At 42.5% G+C, this 20,596-nt stretch overlaps 1 protein-coding gene across 1 annotated transcript in view; it reads left to right on the top strand.

Moving 5' to 3' along the window:
* Positions 1-20,596, top strand: part of si:dkey-233k19.3 (dynein axonemal heavy chain 11) — a 171,278-nt gene that overhangs the window by 13,329 nt on the left and 137,353 nt on the right. The window contains exons 9-22 of the mRNA XM_060920812.1: positions 4,161-4,277; positions 4,351-4,488; positions 6,956-7,080; positions 7,231-7,426; positions 7,581-7,685; positions 7,843-8,238; positions 10,980-11,312; positions 11,448-11,705; positions 11,838-12,007; positions 12,400-12,622; positions 14,454-14,570; positions 14,750-14,836; positions 14,960-15,118; positions 15,303-15,386. Coding sequence (XP_060776795.1) covers positions 4,161-4,277; positions 4,351-4,488; positions 6,956-7,080; positions 7,231-7,426; positions 7,581-7,685; positions 7,843-8,238; positions 10,980-11,312; positions 11,448-11,705; positions 11,838-12,007; positions 12,400-12,622; positions 14,454-14,570; positions 14,750-14,836; positions 14,960-15,118; positions 15,303-15,386 — 2,508 coding nt within the window. The remainder of the gene's footprint in view (positions 1-4,160; positions 4,278-4,350; positions 4,489-6,955; positions 7,081-7,230; positions 7,427-7,580; positions 7,686-7,842; positions 8,239-10,979; positions 11,313-11,447; positions 11,706-11,837; positions 12,008-12,399; positions 12,623-14,453; positions 14,571-14,749; positions 14,837-14,959; positions 15,119-15,302; positions 15,387-20,596) is intronic.

Here is a 20,596-nt window from a genome sequence, read left to right as displayed (position 1 = left end):
GGAGTGTGTAGGAACCTTCAGGCTGTATTCCATGACTTCCTGATTAACTGGGGTACAAATATGAGGTGACTCGGAGGCCAAATTCCCTTAGTCATCCATCAATATGGGAAAGATAAGAGAACACACAAAGCCAATGAAGGAGAAGTGTGTTGACCTTCATAAGTCAGGGAATGGTTATAAAAAAATAGCTACTCACCTGAAAATGTCCATTTCTATTGTTCAGGCAATAATTAAAAAAAAAAAGTGGACACCAATTGGAAATGTTACAGACTTGCCTGGAAGAGGACCCAAGTTTATTTTGTCCCCATGTATGGTGAGGAGGAGGGTAAGAGAGGCAAAAAAAAAATCCCCAAGGCTCACTGTTGGTGAATTACAAGAAAAATAAACATTTGGGGATTTCCAAGTCTCCAAAACCACCATTCGACTTCACTTCCATGCCAACAGATTATTTGGAAGGTATGCCAGAAAAAAGCCTTTTCTGTCAGTTAACCACAAACATAAGCACCTGAAGTTTGTGAAACGCTACTACAACTTTGACTGGAACGTTTTCTATGACCTCATGTAACAAAAATTTAGCTTTTGGGCAATAAATATTCAAGGTGGGTTTGGTGTAAAAATAAGGATGGCAATAATGAAAAGAACCCGATCCCAACTGTAATATATGATGGAAGTTCTGTGATCTTTGGGAGTCCTTCGAAGGTCCTGGAAATCTTGTTAGGATACATGGCATCATGGACTCCATGAAATACCAGGACAGTTTAAATCAAAATCTGGCTGCCTCTGCCAGGAAACTAAAACTGGGTCGTCAATGGATCTTCCAGCAGGACAATGATCCGAAGCATATATCCAAACCAGCACAAAAATGTTTAGCTGAGCACAGACTCAAGCTTCTGCCATGGCCATATCAGTCCCCTGACCTGAACCCCATTGAAAACCTGTGGGGTGAGCTGAAGAGGAGAGAGAACAAGAGAGGGCTGAGGACCCTGGATGATCTGGAGAGATTGTGTAAAGAGGAATGGTCTCAGATGTCCTGCTCTGTATCTCCAACCTTATAAAATTTTACAGGAGAAGACTCAGTGCTGTGTCAGCCCTGTGATGAGCTGGCGACTTGTCCAGGGTTTCCCCCCCCCTTTGCCCGTAGTCAGCTGGGATAGACTCCAGCTTGCCTGCGACCCTGTAGAACAGGATAAAGTGGCTAGAGATAATGAGATGAGATGAGATGAGATGAGATGAGATGAGATGAGATGAGACTCAGTGCTGTTTTACTGGCAAAGGGAGGTTGTACAAAGTATTGCATGAAGGGGTGCCAATTATAATGTCACGTGTTTTTGTTAAAAATTAGTTCTTGATGAGGGATTTGTTTTTCTCTGAATAAATTTACATCAATTAAAGGTTGGATTTTTCTAATTTTTTCAGCGTGAGATGAAGTTACAGTGGTGCTTGAAAGTTTGTGAACCCTTTAGAGTTTTCTATATTTCTGCATAAATATGACCTAAAACAACATCAGATTTTCACACAAGTCCTAAAAGTAGATAAAGAGAACCCAGTTAAAAATGAGACAAATATATTTTACTTGGTCATTTATTCATTGAGGAAAATTATCCAATATTGCATATCTGTGAGTGGCAAAAGTATGTGAACCTCTAGGATTAGCAGTTGATTTGAAGGTGAAATTAGAGTCAGGTGTTTTCAATCAACAGGATGACAATCAGGTGTGAGTGGGCACCCTGTTTTATTTAAAGAACAGGGATCTATCAAAGTCTGATCTTCACAACACGTTTGTGGAAGTGTATCATGGCCCGAACAAAGGAGATTTCTGAGGACCTCAGAAAAAGCGTTGTTTATGCTCATCAGGCTAGAAAAGGTTACAAAACCATCTCTAAAGAGTTTAGAGTCCACCAATCCACAGTCAGACAGATTGTATACAAATGGAGGAAATTCAAGACCATTGTTACCCTCCCCAGGAGTGGTTGACCAACAAAGATCACTCCAAGAGCAAGGCGTGTAATAGTCGGCGAGGTCACAAAGGACCCCAGGGTAACTTCTAAGCAACTGAAGGCCTCTCTCACATTGGCTAATGTTAATGTTCATGAGTCCACCATCAGGAGAACACTGAACAACAATGGTGTGCATGGGAGGGTTGCAAGGAGAAAGCCACTGCTCTCCAAAAAGAACATTGCTGCTCGTCTGCACTTTGCTAAAGATCACATGGACAATTCAGAAGACTATTGGAAAAATGTTTTGTGGACACATGAGACCAAAATAGAACTTTTTAGTTTAAATGAGAAGTGTTATGTTTGGAGAAAGGAAAACACTGCATTCCAGCATAAGAACCTTATCCCATCTGTGAAACATAGTGGTGGTAGTATCATGGTTTGGGCCTGTTTTGCTGCATCTGGGCCAGGATGGCTTGCCATCATTGATGGAACAATGAATTCTGAATTATACCAGCGAATTCTAAAGGAAAATGTCAGGACATCTGTCCATCAGGGATGAGAGTGGCTCGTGATGAAAAAATCTGAAAAATTAGCCGGGGGTCCAGGGGCGAAGCCCCGGTGGGGGCCCAGGGGGCGAAGCACCCGGGAGCTCATGGATTTTAGAGATTTTTTACCCTAAAAACCATTTATTTTATCATCAAAATTTTATAAATGTTGAAATACCATACCCTGTTTGCTTACAAAATTGACACTTATACAAAAGTAGAACTCTCTTTCAAGTACATACATGTTCAACTGGGGCGGGACATGACTGAATGGGTGTTTCTGATTTGTTAGCTGTCTTTAACTGGGGTGGGAGGGCGGGACATGACTGAATGGGTGTTTCTGATTTGTTAGCTGTCTTTAACTGGGGCGGGAGGGCGGGACATGACTGAATGGGTGTTTCTGATTTGTCAGCTGTTTTTAACTGGGGCAGGAGGGCGGGACATGACTGAATTGGTGCTTCTGATTCGTCAGCTGTCGTCCTTACACCGCATGGCACGCCCCAAGCGTTTACAACACAGAATTCCAAGTCCTCCGCTCCAAAATCAACCACCGGTCAAACGGTCATCGGTTAGCATCCCTATACCCTACCCCCCTAAAATTTTCTCAACGGATTTGCAACAATATAAAAAAGGTCCATTTTGACTGAAAAAAAGCGGAATTCCGCCAAAAAGTGGAAAACTCTCATCCCTGGTCCATAAACTGAATCTCAAGAGAAGGTGGGTCATGCAGCAAGACAACGACCCTAAGCATACAAGTCGTTCTACCAAAGAATGGTTAAAGAGGAATAAAGTTAAATGTTTTGGAATGGCCAAGTCAAAGTCCTGACCTTAATCCAATCGAAATGGTGTGGAAGGACCTGAAGCGAGCAGTTCATGTGAGGAAACCCACCAACATCCCAGAGCTGAAGCTGTTCTGTATGGAGGAATGGGCTAAAAATTCCTCCAAGCTGGTGTGCAGGACTGATCAACAGTTACCAGAAACGTTTAGTTGCAGTTATTGCTGCACAAGGGGGTCACACCAGATACTGAAAGCAAAGGTTCACATACTTTTGTCACTCACATATGTAATATTGGATCATTTTCCTCAATAAATAAATGACCAAGTATAATATTTTTGTGAGATGAAAAATGAAAAAAAAAATCCAAAGTGCTCAGGAATTGATGAAAAAAGAATAAAAATTAAAAAATTTAAAAATTGAAGGTGCTCTTTGGTATAGGGAATGCAAAAACCTTTGGAAAAAAAAAGGAATCCAAGGCACTCTTCGTATCCAACTATATAAAAAGCCTTTATTTTACATGGCTATTTCATACAAAAAACATGAGCTGAGCAGCAACCCACGCGCAGCGGCACAGACAGCCTTCTTCAGGGCATGAAGTGTAATATTTTTATCTCATTTGTTTAACTGGGTTCTCTTTATCTACTTTTAAGACTTGTGTGAAAATCTGATGATGTTTTAGGTCATATTTATGCAGAAATATAAACATTTCTAAAGGGTTCACAAACTTTCAAGCACCACTGTACTTCACCAAAAGGTGGATTTTTTTTCTCACCCTTTTTACTAATCTTTACAAAGGGAGCCAATAATTGTGGAGACCACTGTAGTTGGTAAATAGTATGTGTTTATTATGTTAAGCCGCACAGAAATTAAATATATTTTCTGTTTGTTTTCATGTGAAGCATTTTGAAAAGGATTATACACATTTTAAAGAAAAGGTTGCAGACTATGATCGACAGCTTGTCAACATCCTTTGCCTGGCCTATAAAGACTGTTCAGGATTGGAATCTATTTTCAAAGTAAGTTTCTATCACTGGTCCCTTATATGCAAACATTATGTGCAAACACTGACACTTTTCATTTTCTTCATAGCTGCTTGCGGTGTTTCAACCTTTCATGGACAGAGAGATCATTAAGGAAACATTCACCCCCAATTTCACCAAACTGATGCAACTTTTTGGTGTTGAGCTGGAAACATGTAAATACCTACTTCACTCACAGCAGGAGCAGGTATCACTCTTATCCATTAGCACAATAGGTCATATACACTCACAGAGCACTTTATTAGGTACACCTGTACAAAATCACGCAGATGCGGACCGGCATCTTCAGGTAATGTTCACATCAACCATTAGAATGGTTACAAAATGTGATCTCATTGATTTTGAACATGGCATGATTGTTGGTGCCAGACAGACTAGTGTGAGTATTTCTACAACTCTTGATCTCCTGGGATTTTTACACACACAGTCTCTAGAGTTTACTCAGAATGGTGCAATAAAGAAAATGATTATACATACGGGCCACTTTTTCCATGGAATAAAAACATGTATTCTATTCCCTTCTAGCGGGTTTATTGGTAGCGTGCAATACTGTTATCATATCGCTTATCCTCCATGTATTACGCTGCTCTCCCCAATGGAGAATGAGCATGCAGTATTGTTATAATATTGCATGTTGTCAAAATAACATGATGTCACACATTGGCGCTAATGCAAAGATCCAATTACAAAACTTCTCTACTGTGCATGCATACAATCATTTCTTTGTTGGCTGGGAAAGAGAGAAGATCCAGTGCTCAGTTTAAGCATGAAATAAATAAGCTGAAAACTGAAATTAAAGATTTGCTGAACACCCGAAAGGCTACCAAAACTTCATTATATATTCTTCACGCATATTTACAAGAGAAAAACCTACTAACGGACATTGACAAACTGGAAAAGAGACATGTTGGAGACGTAAAACTTCCACGCTAGCGAGTGACTGACAGTTTGTACACAAACATGGCCACAAGGTTTGCTTCATTGAAAGCAGAAGATTTAAAGAGAAAGACGCGCTGAACACCCGAAAGGCTACCAAAACTTCATTATATACTTCACACATATTTACAAGAGAAAAACATACCAACGGACATCGAAAAACTGGAAAAGAGAGCAATCGTGGAAATATTGTCCAAGTTCTACTTGGAGGTGAGGAAAAGTGACTGAGACTTTTACAAGAGTACTTCACTCAGCAAAGCCTTTTTGTTTTGAACAACTGCGATGTAACAATTAACTCCGACCAAAAGTAACTTTGAACTTGAACTGTCTACCTATATAGCTTGTATAGAAGTTGGGTTGTTGTTGTTCAGGCTTTCTGGACTTGTACCATTTTTATTGTTAGAACTTTGACTTTGTACATTGGATTGACAGAACATTGAATTACATTTGATCAGAATCAGCATTCAATATTGGTAAGTTACCTGCCTGTTTTTAACTTTTTGTAAAATCTATAATTTTTCCATTGAGTGTGTATGTATAATAATAATAATAATAATAATAATAATAATAATAATAATAATCATCATCATCATCATAATTTTGGCTGGCTTTTTTCATGATATATTATAGTCCATTCAGCTAACATGATATTGAACTTGTCTTTGACTCATTCAGTATCATGCTAGCTGAATAAAATATATCTGATAAACCACTCAAAGCCAGCCAATATTATTTAAATATCCAGTAGTCAGCAGTTCTGCAGACAGAAATGCTTTATTGATGAGAGAGATCAGTGGAGAATGGCCAGACTGGTTCAAGCTGACAGATAGGCTACAGTAACTCAGATAACCACTCTGTACAATTGTGGTGAGCAGAAAAGCATCTCAAGTTGCACAACACATCACACCTTGAGGCAAATGGACTGCAACAGCAGAAGACCATGTCGGGTTCCACTTCTGTCAGCAAAAACAGAAAGCTGAGGCTTCAGTGAACACAGGCTTACCGCAACTGGAGAGTTGAAGACTGGAAAAATATAGCTTGGTTTGTTGAATCTCCATTTTTGCTGAGGCATACAGGTGGTAGAGTCAGATTTTGGACCCAACAACATGAATCCATGGACCCAACCTGCCTTAGGTCAACAGTTCAAGCTGGTGGAGGTAGTGTAATGCTGTGGGGAATGTTTTCTTGGCCCACATTGGGCCCGTTAATACTAATCAATCATTGCCTGAATGCCCCAACCTATTTGAGTATTGTTGCTGATCAAGTGCACCTTTCATAGCCACAATTTACCATCTTCTAATGGCTACTTACAGCATGATAATGCACCGTGTCACAAACTGGCTTCATGAACATGACAGTGAATGCCATTCAGTGTTCTTCAGTGGCCCTCTCAGTCACCGGATCTGAATCCAGTAGAACCCCTTTGGGATGTGACAGAACAGGAGATTCACAGTATGAAGGTGCACCTGAAAAATCTGCAGGAATTGTGTGATGATTTCATGTCAACGTGGACCAGAATCTCAAAGGAATGTTTCCGACATATTGTGGAATACATGCCATGAAGAATTGAGAATGTTTTGACAGTAAAGGGAGGCTCTACCCAGTAATAATATATTGTTCCTGATAAAGTGTTCAGTGAGCGTATATACGAATAATAGCTCTTAATTTTAGGCATTATGAGCTTATGAAAGCTGTTATTGTTTGCTGTTTGTTTCCAGAGGAAGAACTGTACAGCTATAGTGGGTAAGAACATGCCTGCCATGTCTGGTGCTTTGAAATGGGCCAAAATGCTGAGAAACAGAATCCAGGTCCTGTGGGAAAATATGCGATTTGTGCTTGATATGTAAGTGTTTCCAAACATCTAATTCCTGTATGGTATTTGCAATATTTTATGGAAAAAAATCACAACATTTACTTACTTCGATAACTTTTAAGTTATTGTATAAATTCTAATGATAACTAATGAAAGAACGCTGCATCACTTACCTTCTAGGACTTTGGAAGAAGTAGACATGAAGTTATTAAGTCATAAATACATGGAGATGTCCTCACGACTGGATGAGTATGAAAAAGAGGTGTACTCAGATTGGTGCAGTAATGTTGAACAGGTCTGCCAGCTGAACCTCGACCAACCCCTAATCAGGAGAGATTTAATTTCTGGTTTCCTATCAGTGAACTTCAATCAGGAGGTACAGTACATTATTACAGTACATCAGAGTACTAACAAGCTGCATTAACTTGAGTTATGGTTATTTTAGATTGATCATCTAAATGAATGAATGAATGAATGAATTAATTAATTAATTAATTAATTAATTAATTAATCTTATCTTGTAACCGAAGCTGTTAGCTGTCCTGAGGGATGTCAGATATCTTGGGATGTTGGACCAGACCTGTATCCCTTGTGCTGCCTTAGCAGTGTATGAGAAGAGAGACATGTTTCTCACGGTTTGTGATGATTATTACGACTTTGGAGAAAGTGATGCATTTTGTTTATCTGTAAATACTGTCTTTGCTGAATCTTGTAGTATATGGGACATTTTTAGGAACCTGTAATCAGTCGGTACTCAATGAGACTTTTCCCTTCATTCCATTTCCTCTATAGTGCTTGAGTAGTTTGCAGTTACTAATCCAGCTGTACAACAAGGTACGGCACATGGCTGTGGATGCGGAGGTTTCCCTTATGAAAGCTGAGTTAGAGGCCATAGACAAGCAGCTGTATCGGGCTGAAACGGATCTGACATGGCAAGACCAAGGCTGCTTGAACTATATCTGCCAGGTGAAAGACATGGTGTATAAAATGGAGCGCAAGCTTCAAAAATCCAGAGACAATGTTGAAAGGATTAAGGAGTTGATGAAGGGATGGAGCAAGCAGCCAATCTTCTGCAGGAGGGACAATAAAAAAGACACACTGCTGACGCTGGAGGACAGAGCAGCAAGAGTGGCAAAGAAATATAGTAGCATCAGGAAGGATGGAGAGACCATACACAGTCTGTTACAGGTAGGAGTGTATTCACAGGTGTAGGAACTTCATAGTTTATGCTAGTGGTGCTTGAAAGTTTGTGAACCCTTTAGAATTTTCTATATTTCTGCATAAATATGATCTAAAACATCATCAGATTTTCACACAAGTCCTAAAAGTAGATAAAGAGAACCCAGTTAAAGAAATGAGACAAAAATATTATACTTGGTCATTTATTTATTGGGGCGGCATGGTGGTGTAGTGGTTAGCGCTGTTGCCTCACAGCAAGAAGGTCCGGGTTCGAGCCCCGTGGCCGGTGAGGGCCTTTCTGTGCGGAGTTTGCATGTTCTCCCTGTGTCCGCGTGGGTTTCCTCCGGGTGCTCCAGTTTCCCCCACAGTCCAAAGACATGCAGGTTAGGTTAACTGGTGACTCTAAATTGACCGTAGGTGTGAATGTGAGTGTGAATGGTTGTCTGTGTCTATGTGTCAGCCCTGTGATGACCTGGCGACTTGTCCAGGGTGTACCCTGCCTTTCACCCGTAGTCAGCTGGGATAGGCTCCAGCTTGCCTGCGACCCTGTAGGACAGGATAAAGCAGCTAGAGATGATGAGATTTATTTATTGAGGAAAATGATCCAATATTACATATCTGTGAGTGGCAAAAGCATGTGAACCTTTGCTTTCAGTATCTGGTGTGACCCCTTTGTGCAGCAATAACTGCAACTAAACGTTGTAAGAACAGCTTCAACTCTGGGATGTTGCTGGGTTTCCTCAAATGAACTGCTTACTTCAGGCCCTTCAGCATTTCGATTGGATTAAGGTCAGGGCTTTGACTTGGCCATTCCAAAGCATTAACTTCATTCTTCTTTAACCATTCTTTGGTAGAACGACTTGTGTGCTTAGGGTCATTGTCTTGCTGCATGACCCACCTTCTCTTGAGATTCAGTTCATGGACAGATGTCCTGACATTTTCCTGTAGAATTTGCTGGTATAATTCAGAATTCATAGTTCCATCAATGATGGCAAGCCGTCCTGGCCGAGATGCAGCAAAACAGGCCCAAACCATGATACTACCACCACCATGTTTCACAGATGGGATAAGGTTCTTATGCTGGAATGCAGTGTTTTCTTTTCTCCAAACATAACACTTCTCATTTAAACTAAAAAGTTCTATTTTGGTCTCATGTGTCCACAAAACATTTTTCCAATAGTCTTCTGAATTGTCCATGTGATCTTTAGCAAAGTGCAGACGAGCAGCAATGTTCTTTTTGGAGAGCAGTGGCTTTCTCCTTGCAACCCTGCCATGCACACCATTGTTGTTCAGTGTTCTCCTGATGGTGGACTCATGAACATTAGCCAATGTGAGAGAGGCCTTCAGTTGCTTAGAAGTTACCCTGGGGTCCTTTGTGACCTCGCCGACTATTACATGCCTTGCTCTTGGAGTGATCTTTGTTGGTCAACCACTCCTGGGAAGGGTAACAATGGTCTTGAATTTCCTCCATTTGTACACAATCTGTTTGACTGTGGATTGGTGGAGTCCAAATTCTTTAGAGATGGTTTTGTAACCTTTTCTAGCCTGATGAGCATCAACAACGCTTTTTCTGAGGTCCTCAGAAATCTCCTTTGTTCATGCCATGATACACTTCCACAAACTTGTGTTGTGAAGATCAGACTTTGATGGATTCCTGTTCTTTAAATAAAACAGGGTGCCCACTCACACCTGATTGTCATCCCATTGATTGCAAACACCTGACTCTAATGCCGCTTTTCCACTACAAACGCGGCTGAGTCGGGCTGAGCCGTGCCGTGCTGAGTCGGGCTGAGCGGGGCTGTTGGAGTTGCATTTCGACTACAACCGCGCTGAACCGTGCTGGCTGGAAGTGGGTGGACACATTGGGTGGAGTTAGCGAAAGTGGGTGGACGTCAGGTGATGTCGTTAAGCAGCGCAAACAGTGACATCAGTGAGCTTTTAAGCGGTAGTCTCACGACCCGAATAGTAAACAATAAACATGGAGGACATGGAGTCGTTAGTGTTGCTGGTCTTGGTGCTGTGGCTTGTTGTCACCGACAACGCGGACAGATACTGGCAAGAGCGTATAGATGAGGCGAGGCGCATAAGGCTTCAGAAATTCTCGTAATTCGTAATTATTCTTCTTCTGGGTTTGCGGTGTTTACAGATCCCAGCGCGCTCGCGGGGCGTGTGTGGGCATGTGAGGACACTCCTCCTCACCAATCAGTGCACAGGGGAGTGTCTGCTCACGCCCCCAGCCTCACTTGTCTCAGTTTGGCTCGCTTCAGCCCCACTCCAAAACGGTGCGAGTTTTAGGGGCTAAGCAGGGCTGAAGCGAGCTGAGTTGTGCTGGTTTTTGGTAGTCGAAACGCGAGCCGTGTCGGGCTGAAGTGAGCTGAAGCGAGCTGAAGTGAGCTGAAAAAGGGTAGTGGAAAAGGGCCATAATTTCACCTTCAAATTAACTGCTAATCCTAGAGGTTCACATACTTTTGCCACTCACAGATATGTAATATTGGATCATTTTCCTCAATAAATAAATGACCAAGTATAATATTTTTGTCTCATTTGTTTAACTGGGTTCTCTTTATCTACTTTTAGGACTTCTGTGAAAATCTGATGATGTTTTAGGTCATATTTATGCAGAAATATAGAAAATTCTAAAGGGTTCACAAACTTTCAAGCACCACTGTACATTGTTCCTGTCTTAAAAATATATTCATGTTTCCTCTGCCTTGCCATTTATGCTGGAATATTTGTTTCGTTTGCTACAGGAGAACAGAAACCTCTATACAGCAGATGAGGATTCAGAAGCATGGAAAGAGTATGTGGAATATGTGGATGAAATGGTAGTGGAAGGCTTTTTCAATGCCGTCACTTACTCTTTAGAGTTCTTTGTTAACAACATGGAAGAATCAGTGAGACAGGCTCCACTGTTAGAAGCTCAGATGGTGCTTAACACATCTGAGATCGTTTTCAGACCCTCTCTGGACATCGGTGCAGGAGACGGCCTTTATGAGTTAGTCGAGGGACTGTTGCAGGACGTGTTCCAAATGTCCACTCAAATCAAAAGGGTAGCACCTCATCTGGATATGAAAGACTATCAGGTGAATATTATTTTTCTTTTTTTTTCTTCCCAAAAACATGTTTTGGCTGTTCATGTTTATGTATGATACAACAGTGATTTAATGTCATAGTGGTATGAATCCTTAAATGAATGAATGTCTAATATTCCTTGGTAGGTTGATATGGATGATATGCTGGACCTCTTAGACCTACGACAGGAAGTGATGGAGCGAGTGAAAAATGTGATCGTGAAAGCCTCCAAGTATCAGAGCTCATTCAAAAACTACACACACCTGTGGCTGGATGAGCGGAGTGAGTTTCTCAAGCAGTTTCTCCTGTATGGTCAGGCTCTGACAACTAAATACGTGGAAGCATATGGGGAGGCTATAGATTTACCAGAGAATCCACCCACAACTGACAAGTTCAAAGAGCAGGTGAAACGTCATATTTTTCATACTTTTCTTAACAGACAAAGATAAATGCTGTTTTATTTTGAATGCTTTTCATAAGAGATTCAAATGTGAGGATGTAAATTAACTAATTATATATATCATTTTCCCATACAGATTGACCATTATGAAGAACTCTATGTACAAGTGAGCAAGCTCGAGGACTGGCGAGTATTTGACGGCTGGTTTAGGGTGGATATCCGCTCGTTTAAGATGAGTCTTTTAAACACAATTAAAAAATGGAGCTGGATGTTCAAGGAGCACCTTATATCATATGTGACAGAAAAGTGAGAAGAAACCTAACTGTGAAATACATAGTATAATTTAATAGGTGGACATTTAAAAAATATAGTTCAAATAATTGAAAGTGTTCTCAAGATGTATTTTGATCATATACTCTAAAAAATGGGTTGCTTGCTCAAGAGAGGTGCAACAGAAAAGCCATTATGCTGCATATGTTTTGACTTATAGACAAAATGGATTTGCTGGCTGTTATTTTTCTTTCTGAAACTATACCCAGACATTATGTTGTAGACTTCTACCCTTTAGGGTCCCCTCTGAGAGACAAACCAAAGAACCCTTTAAGCTTGTAGATTTGTCCAATTTTCTATGAGTGATATTAATCTCCAACACTTTTTTAAAGCTCATCTTTATTTGCTGGTTGGTCATTTCTCTGCAGTATTACAGACCTTGAGGAGTTTATCCTCAGGGTTGACTCAAGGCTAAGAGAGCCAATGAAGAGTGAAGACTACCAGGCCCTGGTGCAGGTTATGGGCTGTCTGTTGGATGTCAGATCCAGACAGCCCAGTACAGACCAGATGTTTGATCCACTCACAGCTGTGGTCAGCCTGCTACAGCAGTATGGAGAAACACTCCCTGACCATATCTACACTCAACTAGAGGTGTCAATTTTCAGATCCTTATGATATTTCTAATGTAATATTAGGATGGTTTGGGTTTATTACCAGAACCAAAAGTACAACCTCAGTTCCATAAAAAATTAGGACACTGTGTAAAACATAAAAACAGAATGTGAAGTTTTGCAAATCTTGGAAACCCTATCTTTCATTGAAAATAGTACAAAGACAACATATCAAATGTTGAAACTGATAAATTTGTTTTTTTGAAAAATATATGCTCATTTTGAATTTGATATCAATAACACGTTTCAGAAAAAAAGTTAAGACAGGGGCAACAAAAGACTGAAAAAGTTGTGTAATGCTAAAAAAACTAATTCGGATCATTGGCAACAGGTCAGTAACATGACTGGGTATAAAAAGAGCATTCCCAAGAGGCGGAGTCTCTCAGAAGTAAAGATGGGGAGGGGTTCACCGCTCTGTGAAAGACTGCGTGGGCAAAGAGTGCAACAATTTCAGAATAATGTTCCTTAATGTAAAATTCCAAAGAATTTGGGGATCACATCATCTATGGTACATAATATCATTAAAAGATTCAGAGGATCTGGAGAAATTTCTGTATGCAAGAGACAAGGCTGAAAACTGATACCGGATGCCTGTGATCTTCAGGCCCTCAGGAGACGCTGCATTAAAAGCAGACACGTGTCTGTAGTGGAAATCACTATCTGGGCTCAGGAACACTTCAGAAAACCATCGTCTCTGAAAACAGTTCATTACTGCATCCACAAATGCAAGTCAAAACCAGATATAAACAATATCCAGAAACATCGCCACCTTCTCTGGGCCCGAGCTCTTTTACGATGGACTGAGGCGAAGTGGAAAATTGTCGTGAGGTCTGACGAATCAAAAGTAGAAATTCTTTTTGAAAATCAGGAACACCATGTCCTCCAGACTAAAGAGGAGAGGGACCATCTGACTTATCAGTACACAGTTCAAAAGCCAGCATCTGTGATGGTATGAGGGTGCATTAATGCACATGACATGGGTAGTTTGTACATCTGGGAAGGCATCATTAATGCTGAATGATATATACCCGTTTCAGAGCAATATGCTGAACTGAAATTTTCACTGAAATTTTCGTCTGTGCTGTATGTCAAGCATGTATAGCATATTTGACAATAAAGTTGACTTGAATATGCTGCCATCCAGACAAAATCTTTTTCAAGGAAGGCCTTCCTTCTTTCAGCAAGATGATGCCAAACCGCTTCCTGCCCATATTAAAATTGCATGGCTCTGTCGTAAAAGAGTCCAGGTGCTAAACTGGCCTGTCTGCAGTCCAGACCTGTCTTCTATTTAAAACATTTGGCGCATTATGAAGCGCAAAATATGACAAAGGAGACCCTGAACTGTTGAGCAACTGAAATTGTATATCAGGCAAGAATGGGACAACATTTCTCTTTCAAAACTACAGCAACTGGTCTCCTCAGTTCCCAAACATTTACAGATTGTTGTTAAAAGTAGAGGCGATGCAACACAGTGGGAAACATTCCCCGTCCCAACTTTTTTGAAACGTGTTGCTGACATTAAATTCAAAATAAACATATATTTTTCAAAAAACAATAAAATTTCTCAGTTTCAGCATTTGATATGTTGTCTTTGTACTATTTTCAATAAAATATAGGGTTTCCATGATTTTCAAATTATCACATTCTTTTTTTGGAATTGGGGTTGTTGATCATGCTACTTGTGTTAACAAATATGAGTGCAGAGGTATCCTGGAGCCTTTGGTTTACATTGCAGTGATTAGATTTAGTCAGATATGTGTATGAGATCTTAAAATATTTGTCATTGATAGATTTTCTTTTCTTTTGTTAAGGAATTACCTGAGAGATGGAATAGCATTAAGAAGCTGGCCTGGTCGGTGAAACATGAGGTTGCTCCTTTGCAGAATGAAGAAGTGGCAGTCATACGCAAGAAGTATGCAGCCTTTGAAGTACGTGATGATTTTTTAAAAAATCTTAAGTATGATTAGAGGTAAATAAACAGAATGTATATTCAACTATAATGCATATTTTTTATTATTTGGATTATCTTCTGTGCAAGTGATAGATAATTAACATTTTGCTTTTTTATTCTCTCTTACTTCTTGCTAATTTATATTACTCCTGGCAGATAAAGCTGCATCAGTTTGAAGAGAAGTTTAGAATGGAAGCTCCTCTTCACTGCAACACAGAGAGCCCTTACACTCAACTAGATTACGTACTGCATTTCCTGTTTTTAGTGTACTTTAAAAAATAATTTTAAACATCTTTATTCCACCAACATTTCTGAATGTTCCTTTGCACATTGACTTTGACCTGCCTTTGTGTCATGGTTCCTTAGTGGCAAAGCGAGGTGGTAAGACTAGAGCAGGAGGCAATGATGCTGCAAAAGTCCTGCAAGCTGTTTGAAGTGAGCAGCCCAGATTTCAGGCAGCTCGGACTCTGTAAGAGACAGATCTTTGTCTTAAAGCAGCTCTGGGACCTGCTGCTGTGTGCTCAGGTTATTCAATCATATTCATTTCAGCTGTGTTATTTAATAATGTTCCATAGCTGCGACTTCATTCTTTAGATACAAAATTGTAAGAAATTGCCTTTCGTTTCTGCGGCTATTTTGTCCTTGCTGTATTTGTATCCTGTGGTGTAGGTCATCAGTGAGCATACTTTCAATATTTCTTTCTCCACAGAATATTATGGAAGTCTGGAAGGAGACACACTGGAGAGAAATTAATGTAGATCAGACGGATACAGAGCTGAAGAGGTTTGCAAAAGTGAGAGATTCTGCTTTGGTGTTTTTTCGATTTGCATTCATAATCACAAATAATCTGTATCTTATTAGAGAGACCGTGCAGCTCGGAGGATAAAGTAGGATAAAGTACATTTTATTAATCCCCAGTTTAAAGCATTGCATTATGGTCTAATGTGCAGTACAGTTAAACATCCATCCATCCATTATCTGTAACCACTTATCCTGTGCAGGGTCGTGTGTAAGCTGGAGCCTATCCCAGCTGACTATAAGTGAGAGGCGGGGTACACCCTAGACAAGTCGCCAGGTCATCACAGGGCTGACACAGAGACAAACAACCATTCACACTCAGACCTACGGTCAATTTAGAGCCACCAATTAACCTAACCTGCATGTCTTTGGACTGTGGGGGAAACCGGAGCACCCGGAGGAAACCCACACAGACACGGGGAGAATGTGCAAACTCCACACAGGAAGGCCCTAGTCAGCCACTGGGCTCGAACTCAGAACCTTCTTGCTATGAGGTGACAGTGCTAACCACTACATACAGTTAAAAAGGAAAAAAAATCAAACCGTTACAGCAAGAAGATTCTCGGTTCGAACTTTGCGGCTTATGGAGGCCTTTCTGTGAGGAGTTTGCATGCTCTCCCTGTGCCTGTGTGGTTCCTCTGGGTGCTCCAGTTTCTTCCCACAGTCCAAAGACACGTGGATTAGGTCAACTGGTTACTCTAAATTGCCTATAGGTGTGAATGTGAGTGTGAATGGTTGTTTGTCTCTGTGTTAGCCCTGCGATAGGTTGAAGACCTGCCCAGGGTGTACCCCACTTCTCACATAAAGTCAGCTGGGATTGACCCTGGCAGATAAGTGGTATAGATAATGGATGGAGAGAGATGATTGCCATTGGTAATTAAAGAGATCTAAGGTTTCAGATCTACAGACCAGTTGTTTTTATCCTATAATGAAACATTTCAATTCTGATGGCATGTTCTCTGTACGTCTATGTACATCCACATGACACAAAGTTTTAGGTTTGTAATGAGTATGAAAATGATGTAAGTTACAGTGGGGCAAAAAAGTATTTAGTCACCAATTGTGCATGTTCTCCCAATTAAAAAGATGAGAGAGGCCTGTAATTTTCATCATAGGTATACCTCAACTATGAGAGACAAAATGAGAAAAAAAATCCAGAAAAAAATCACATTGTCTGATTTTTAAAGAATTTATTTGCAAATTATGGTGGAAAATAAGTATTTGGTCAATAACAAAAGTTCATCTCAGTACTTTGTTATATACCCTTTGTTGGCAATGACAGAGGTCAAACGTTTTCTGTAAGTCTTCACAAGGTTTTCACACACTGTTGCTGGTATTTTGGCCCATTCCTCCATGCAGATCTCCTCTAGAGCAGTGATGTTTTGGGGCTGTCGCTGGGCAACACGGACTTTCAACTCCCTCCAAAGATTTTCTATGGGGTTGAGATCTGGAGACTGGCTAGGCCACTCCAGGACCTTGAAATGCTTCTTATGAAGCCACTCCTTCGTTGCCCGGGCGGTGTGTTTGGGATCATTGTCATGCTGAAAGACCCAGCTACGTTTCAACTTCAATGCCCTTGCTGATGGAAGGAGGTTTTCACTCAAAATCTCACGATATATGGCCCCATTCATTCTTTCCTTTACACGGATCAGTCGTCCTGGTTCCTTTGCAGAAAAACTGCCCCAAAGCAGGATGTTTCCACCCCCATGCTTCACAGTAGGTATGGTGTTCTTTGGATACAACTCAGCATTCTTTCTCCTCCAAACACAACAAGTTTAGTTTTTACCAAAAAGTTCTATTTTGGTTTCATCTGACCATATGACATTCTCCCAATCCTCTTCTGGATCATCCAAATGCTCTCTAGCAAACTTCAGATGGGCCTGGACATGTACTGGCTTAAGCAGGGGGACACGTCTGGCACTGCAGGATTTGAGTCCCTGGCGGCTTAGTGTGCTACTGAGGGTAGCCTTTGTTACTTTGGTCCCAGCTCTCTGCAGGTCATTCACTAGGTCCCCCCGTGTGGTTCTGGGATTTTTGCTCACTGTTCTTGTGATCATTTTGACCCCATGGGGTGAGATCTTGCATAGAGCCCCAGATTGAGGGAGATTATCAGTGGTCTTGTATGTCTTCCATTTTCTAATAATTGCTCCCACAGTTGATTTCTTCACACCAAGCTGCTTACCTATTGCAGATTCAGTCTTCCCAGCCTGGTGCAGGTCTACAATTTTGTTTCTGGTGTCCTTTGACAGCTCTTTGGTCTTGGCCATAGTGGAGTTTGGAGTGTGACTGTTTGAGGTTGTGGACAGGTGTCTTTTATACTGATAACGAGTTCAAACAGGTGCCATTAATACAGGTAATGAGTGGAGGACAGAGGAGCCTCTTAAAGAAGTTGTTACGGGTCTGTGAGAGCCAGAAATCTTGCTTGTTTGTAGGTGACCAAATACTTATTTTACCAAGGAATTTACCAATTAATTCATTAAAAATCCTACAATGTGATTTCCTGGATTCTTTCCCCCCATTCTGTCTCTCATAGTTGAAGGGTACCTATGATGAAAATTACAGGCCTTTTTCATCTTTTTAAGTGGGAGAACTTGCACAATTGGTGGCTGACTAAATACTTTTTTGTCCCACTGTATATGCTTTTGTCTTCATACACCAGCTTTCATCCCTACTAACCGTCTGTGGGAGATTTTTTACTTTTGTTTTAGACAATTTTTTACTGTCATTATCAAAACACCAATGGAGGAAATATCTTTTGGAAGAATGGTGTTCATTTTGCCAGTACAATTCTAGATAATCTATGCCAATTCAAGTAAAGCTGTTTCAGTTGTTCATGGTCGTGCAAGACCTGACAAACATTATGTTGCATTTTCCTTTAATTTGTCACCCGTGTGTATGTGTAATATATATATATATATATATATGCCAGGGACCAAACAGGAGAGGAGATCAAATGTGCTCAAACCACAGTTTATTAATAACAGGGGAAAAGGGAGTTGGGAGAACGTGTGTGGGTGAAGTCCAGTGGCAGGAGAACCGAGAGGCAGGGATGGCTGGTGGTGACGTCTGAGGTCTCCCATCCAAGTACTGACCAGGCCCAACCCTGCTTGGCTTCTGAGATCTGACGGGATCAGACGTTGTCAGAGAGGTGTGGCTGTAGGCTGACAGTACTTGGGTTTCAGGCAGTCTCCCAGCAAGCAGACCCTCAGCAGGCAGGAGTAAAAGAGCAGGCTGGAACACAAAGTCACAAATCAGGTAGCAAGATAGGGGACAGAAATGCAGGGTCAGGTTACCAGGGCTGAAGAGTAGGGCTCCAGGTAGGGCTGCTCACACCAGGCAGATGGAGAGGCAGGCGAGCAGCAGGGCTGAGCAAGCTGGAGATCAGGCGAAGGTACAGGAGAGGCAGGCAAGAGGCAGAGTCGACAGAACAGAAGGCAGATCAGGTTACCGGGGCTGGAGAGCAGACAGAGTCAGACGGAACAGGATATTTTCAGGAGTCAGAGTAGTAGGAACACAGAGCAGGTTATCAGGCTGAGAGTTGCAGATGATCTGACACAGAAGCTTGGGAGGACTGCAGCTTAAATACACACGGGGAAAGCAGGTGATCGGCAACAGCCAATGACAGTCACTGAAAGATAATAAGAGGAAGTGAGTGTGGGCGTGGCCGGTAATGCTGAGTGGAGATATTACCTGAAGAGAGAAGCCCACAGGTAGGACCATGACAGAACCCCCCCTCAAGGGATGGCTCCAGAAGTCCCTAGCCACAGATCCACCAAGACGGGCGGGAAGAGGGGGAATACTGGTGGAGGGTTAGAACTCCTCTGACCGGTCAGAGTCCAAGGCCTGTGGTTCAGGATCGGACTCAGGGACAGTAGCGGTGGGCGCATCGTCATTCCAACAAGGCCCCTTTTGTCGACCCCTCCGGTTGGCCGGCTGGTCCGGATGCAGGCGATGAAAGGTGCTGTTGAGGGTACGGTCTAAGATTCTCCCAGCAGGGACCCACATCCTCTCCTCAGGACCATAGCCCTCCCAATCCACCAGGTATTGGAGGCCCCTGCTCCTGCGTCGTGACTTCAGCAGTCGCCAGACGGAGTAGACCGGGCCACCATCGATGAGACGAGGAGGAGGAGAAGGTGCGGCTGGGACCAGTGGGCTCTCGTGCACTGGCTTGATCTTAGAGATGTGGAAGGTGGGGTGCACTCTCATAGATTTGGGCAGTCGGAGCCGGACAGCAGACTTGCTGATGATCCTCTGGATAGGGAATGGTCCGACGAACCGAGGTGCTAGCTTACGAGACTCCACCTGCAGGGGCAGGTCCTTGGCAGATAGCCACACCTTCTGGCCCACCCAGTAGGTGGGCGCAGGCATCCTCCGCCAGTTGGCACCAGTAGAGTAGCTGGTGACTGACTTGAGGAGTGCAGCGCAGGCTTGAGACCAGGTGCGGTGGCATCAGCGTGCATAGGTGAGGGCAGCTGGGCAGGTGACCTCTCCCTCCTGGCTGGGGAACAGGGGTGGTTGGTAGCCATACACGCAGTGGAATGGGGACAGCCCGGTGGCTGAGCTGGTGAGGGAGTTGTGAGAGTATTCCACCCACAGCAGGTGCTCGCACCAGGCCCTAGGGTTGTGTGACGCCATGCACCAAAGTGCCTTCTCCAACTCCTGGTTAGTCCATTCTGACTGGCCGTTGGACTGGGGTCGGAATCCGGAGGTGAGGCTGGCGGTGGCCCCGAGTAGGTGACAGAACTCCTTCCAAAAAGAGGAGGCGAATTGCGGCCCCCAGTCCGAAACGATGTCCTTGGGCAGCCCATGGATGCGGAAGACATGTTGCAAGACGATCTGGGCAGTCTCCTTGGCTGACGGTAGTTTAGGGAGGGGAACAAAGTGTGCCATCTTGCTAAAGCGGTCCACGATGGTGAGTATGACCTTCATCCCGTTAGAAGGGGGTAGACCCGTAACAAAATCCAGGGAAATGTGGGACCAGGGTCGCATTGGCACGGGCAGAGGCTGGAGCAAACCGTCAGGAGGCCGGCTGGAGGACTTATTTTGATTACAGGTAGGGCAGGCTCGGACGAAGTCTCGCACATCCCTGCTCATAGTAGGCCACCAGAACCGTTGGGCGAGCAGGTGGTAGGTGCGAGTGGAACCAGGGTGGCAGGCTAGACGGGAGTCGTGTCCCCATTGTATAACCTGGGATCGCAGGTCTTC

The sequence above is a fragment of the Neoarius graeffei genome, chromosome 5 (genome assembly GCF_027579695.1).
Source record: "Neoarius graeffei isolate fNeoGra1 chromosome 5, fNeoGra1.pri, whole genome shotgun sequence".
NCBI lineage: Eukaryota > Metazoa > Chordata > Actinopteri > Siluriformes > Ariidae > Neoarius > Neoarius graeffei.
Note: the sequence above shows the minus strand (reverse complement) of the source record. Positions and strands in the feature narration are given on the sequence as shown.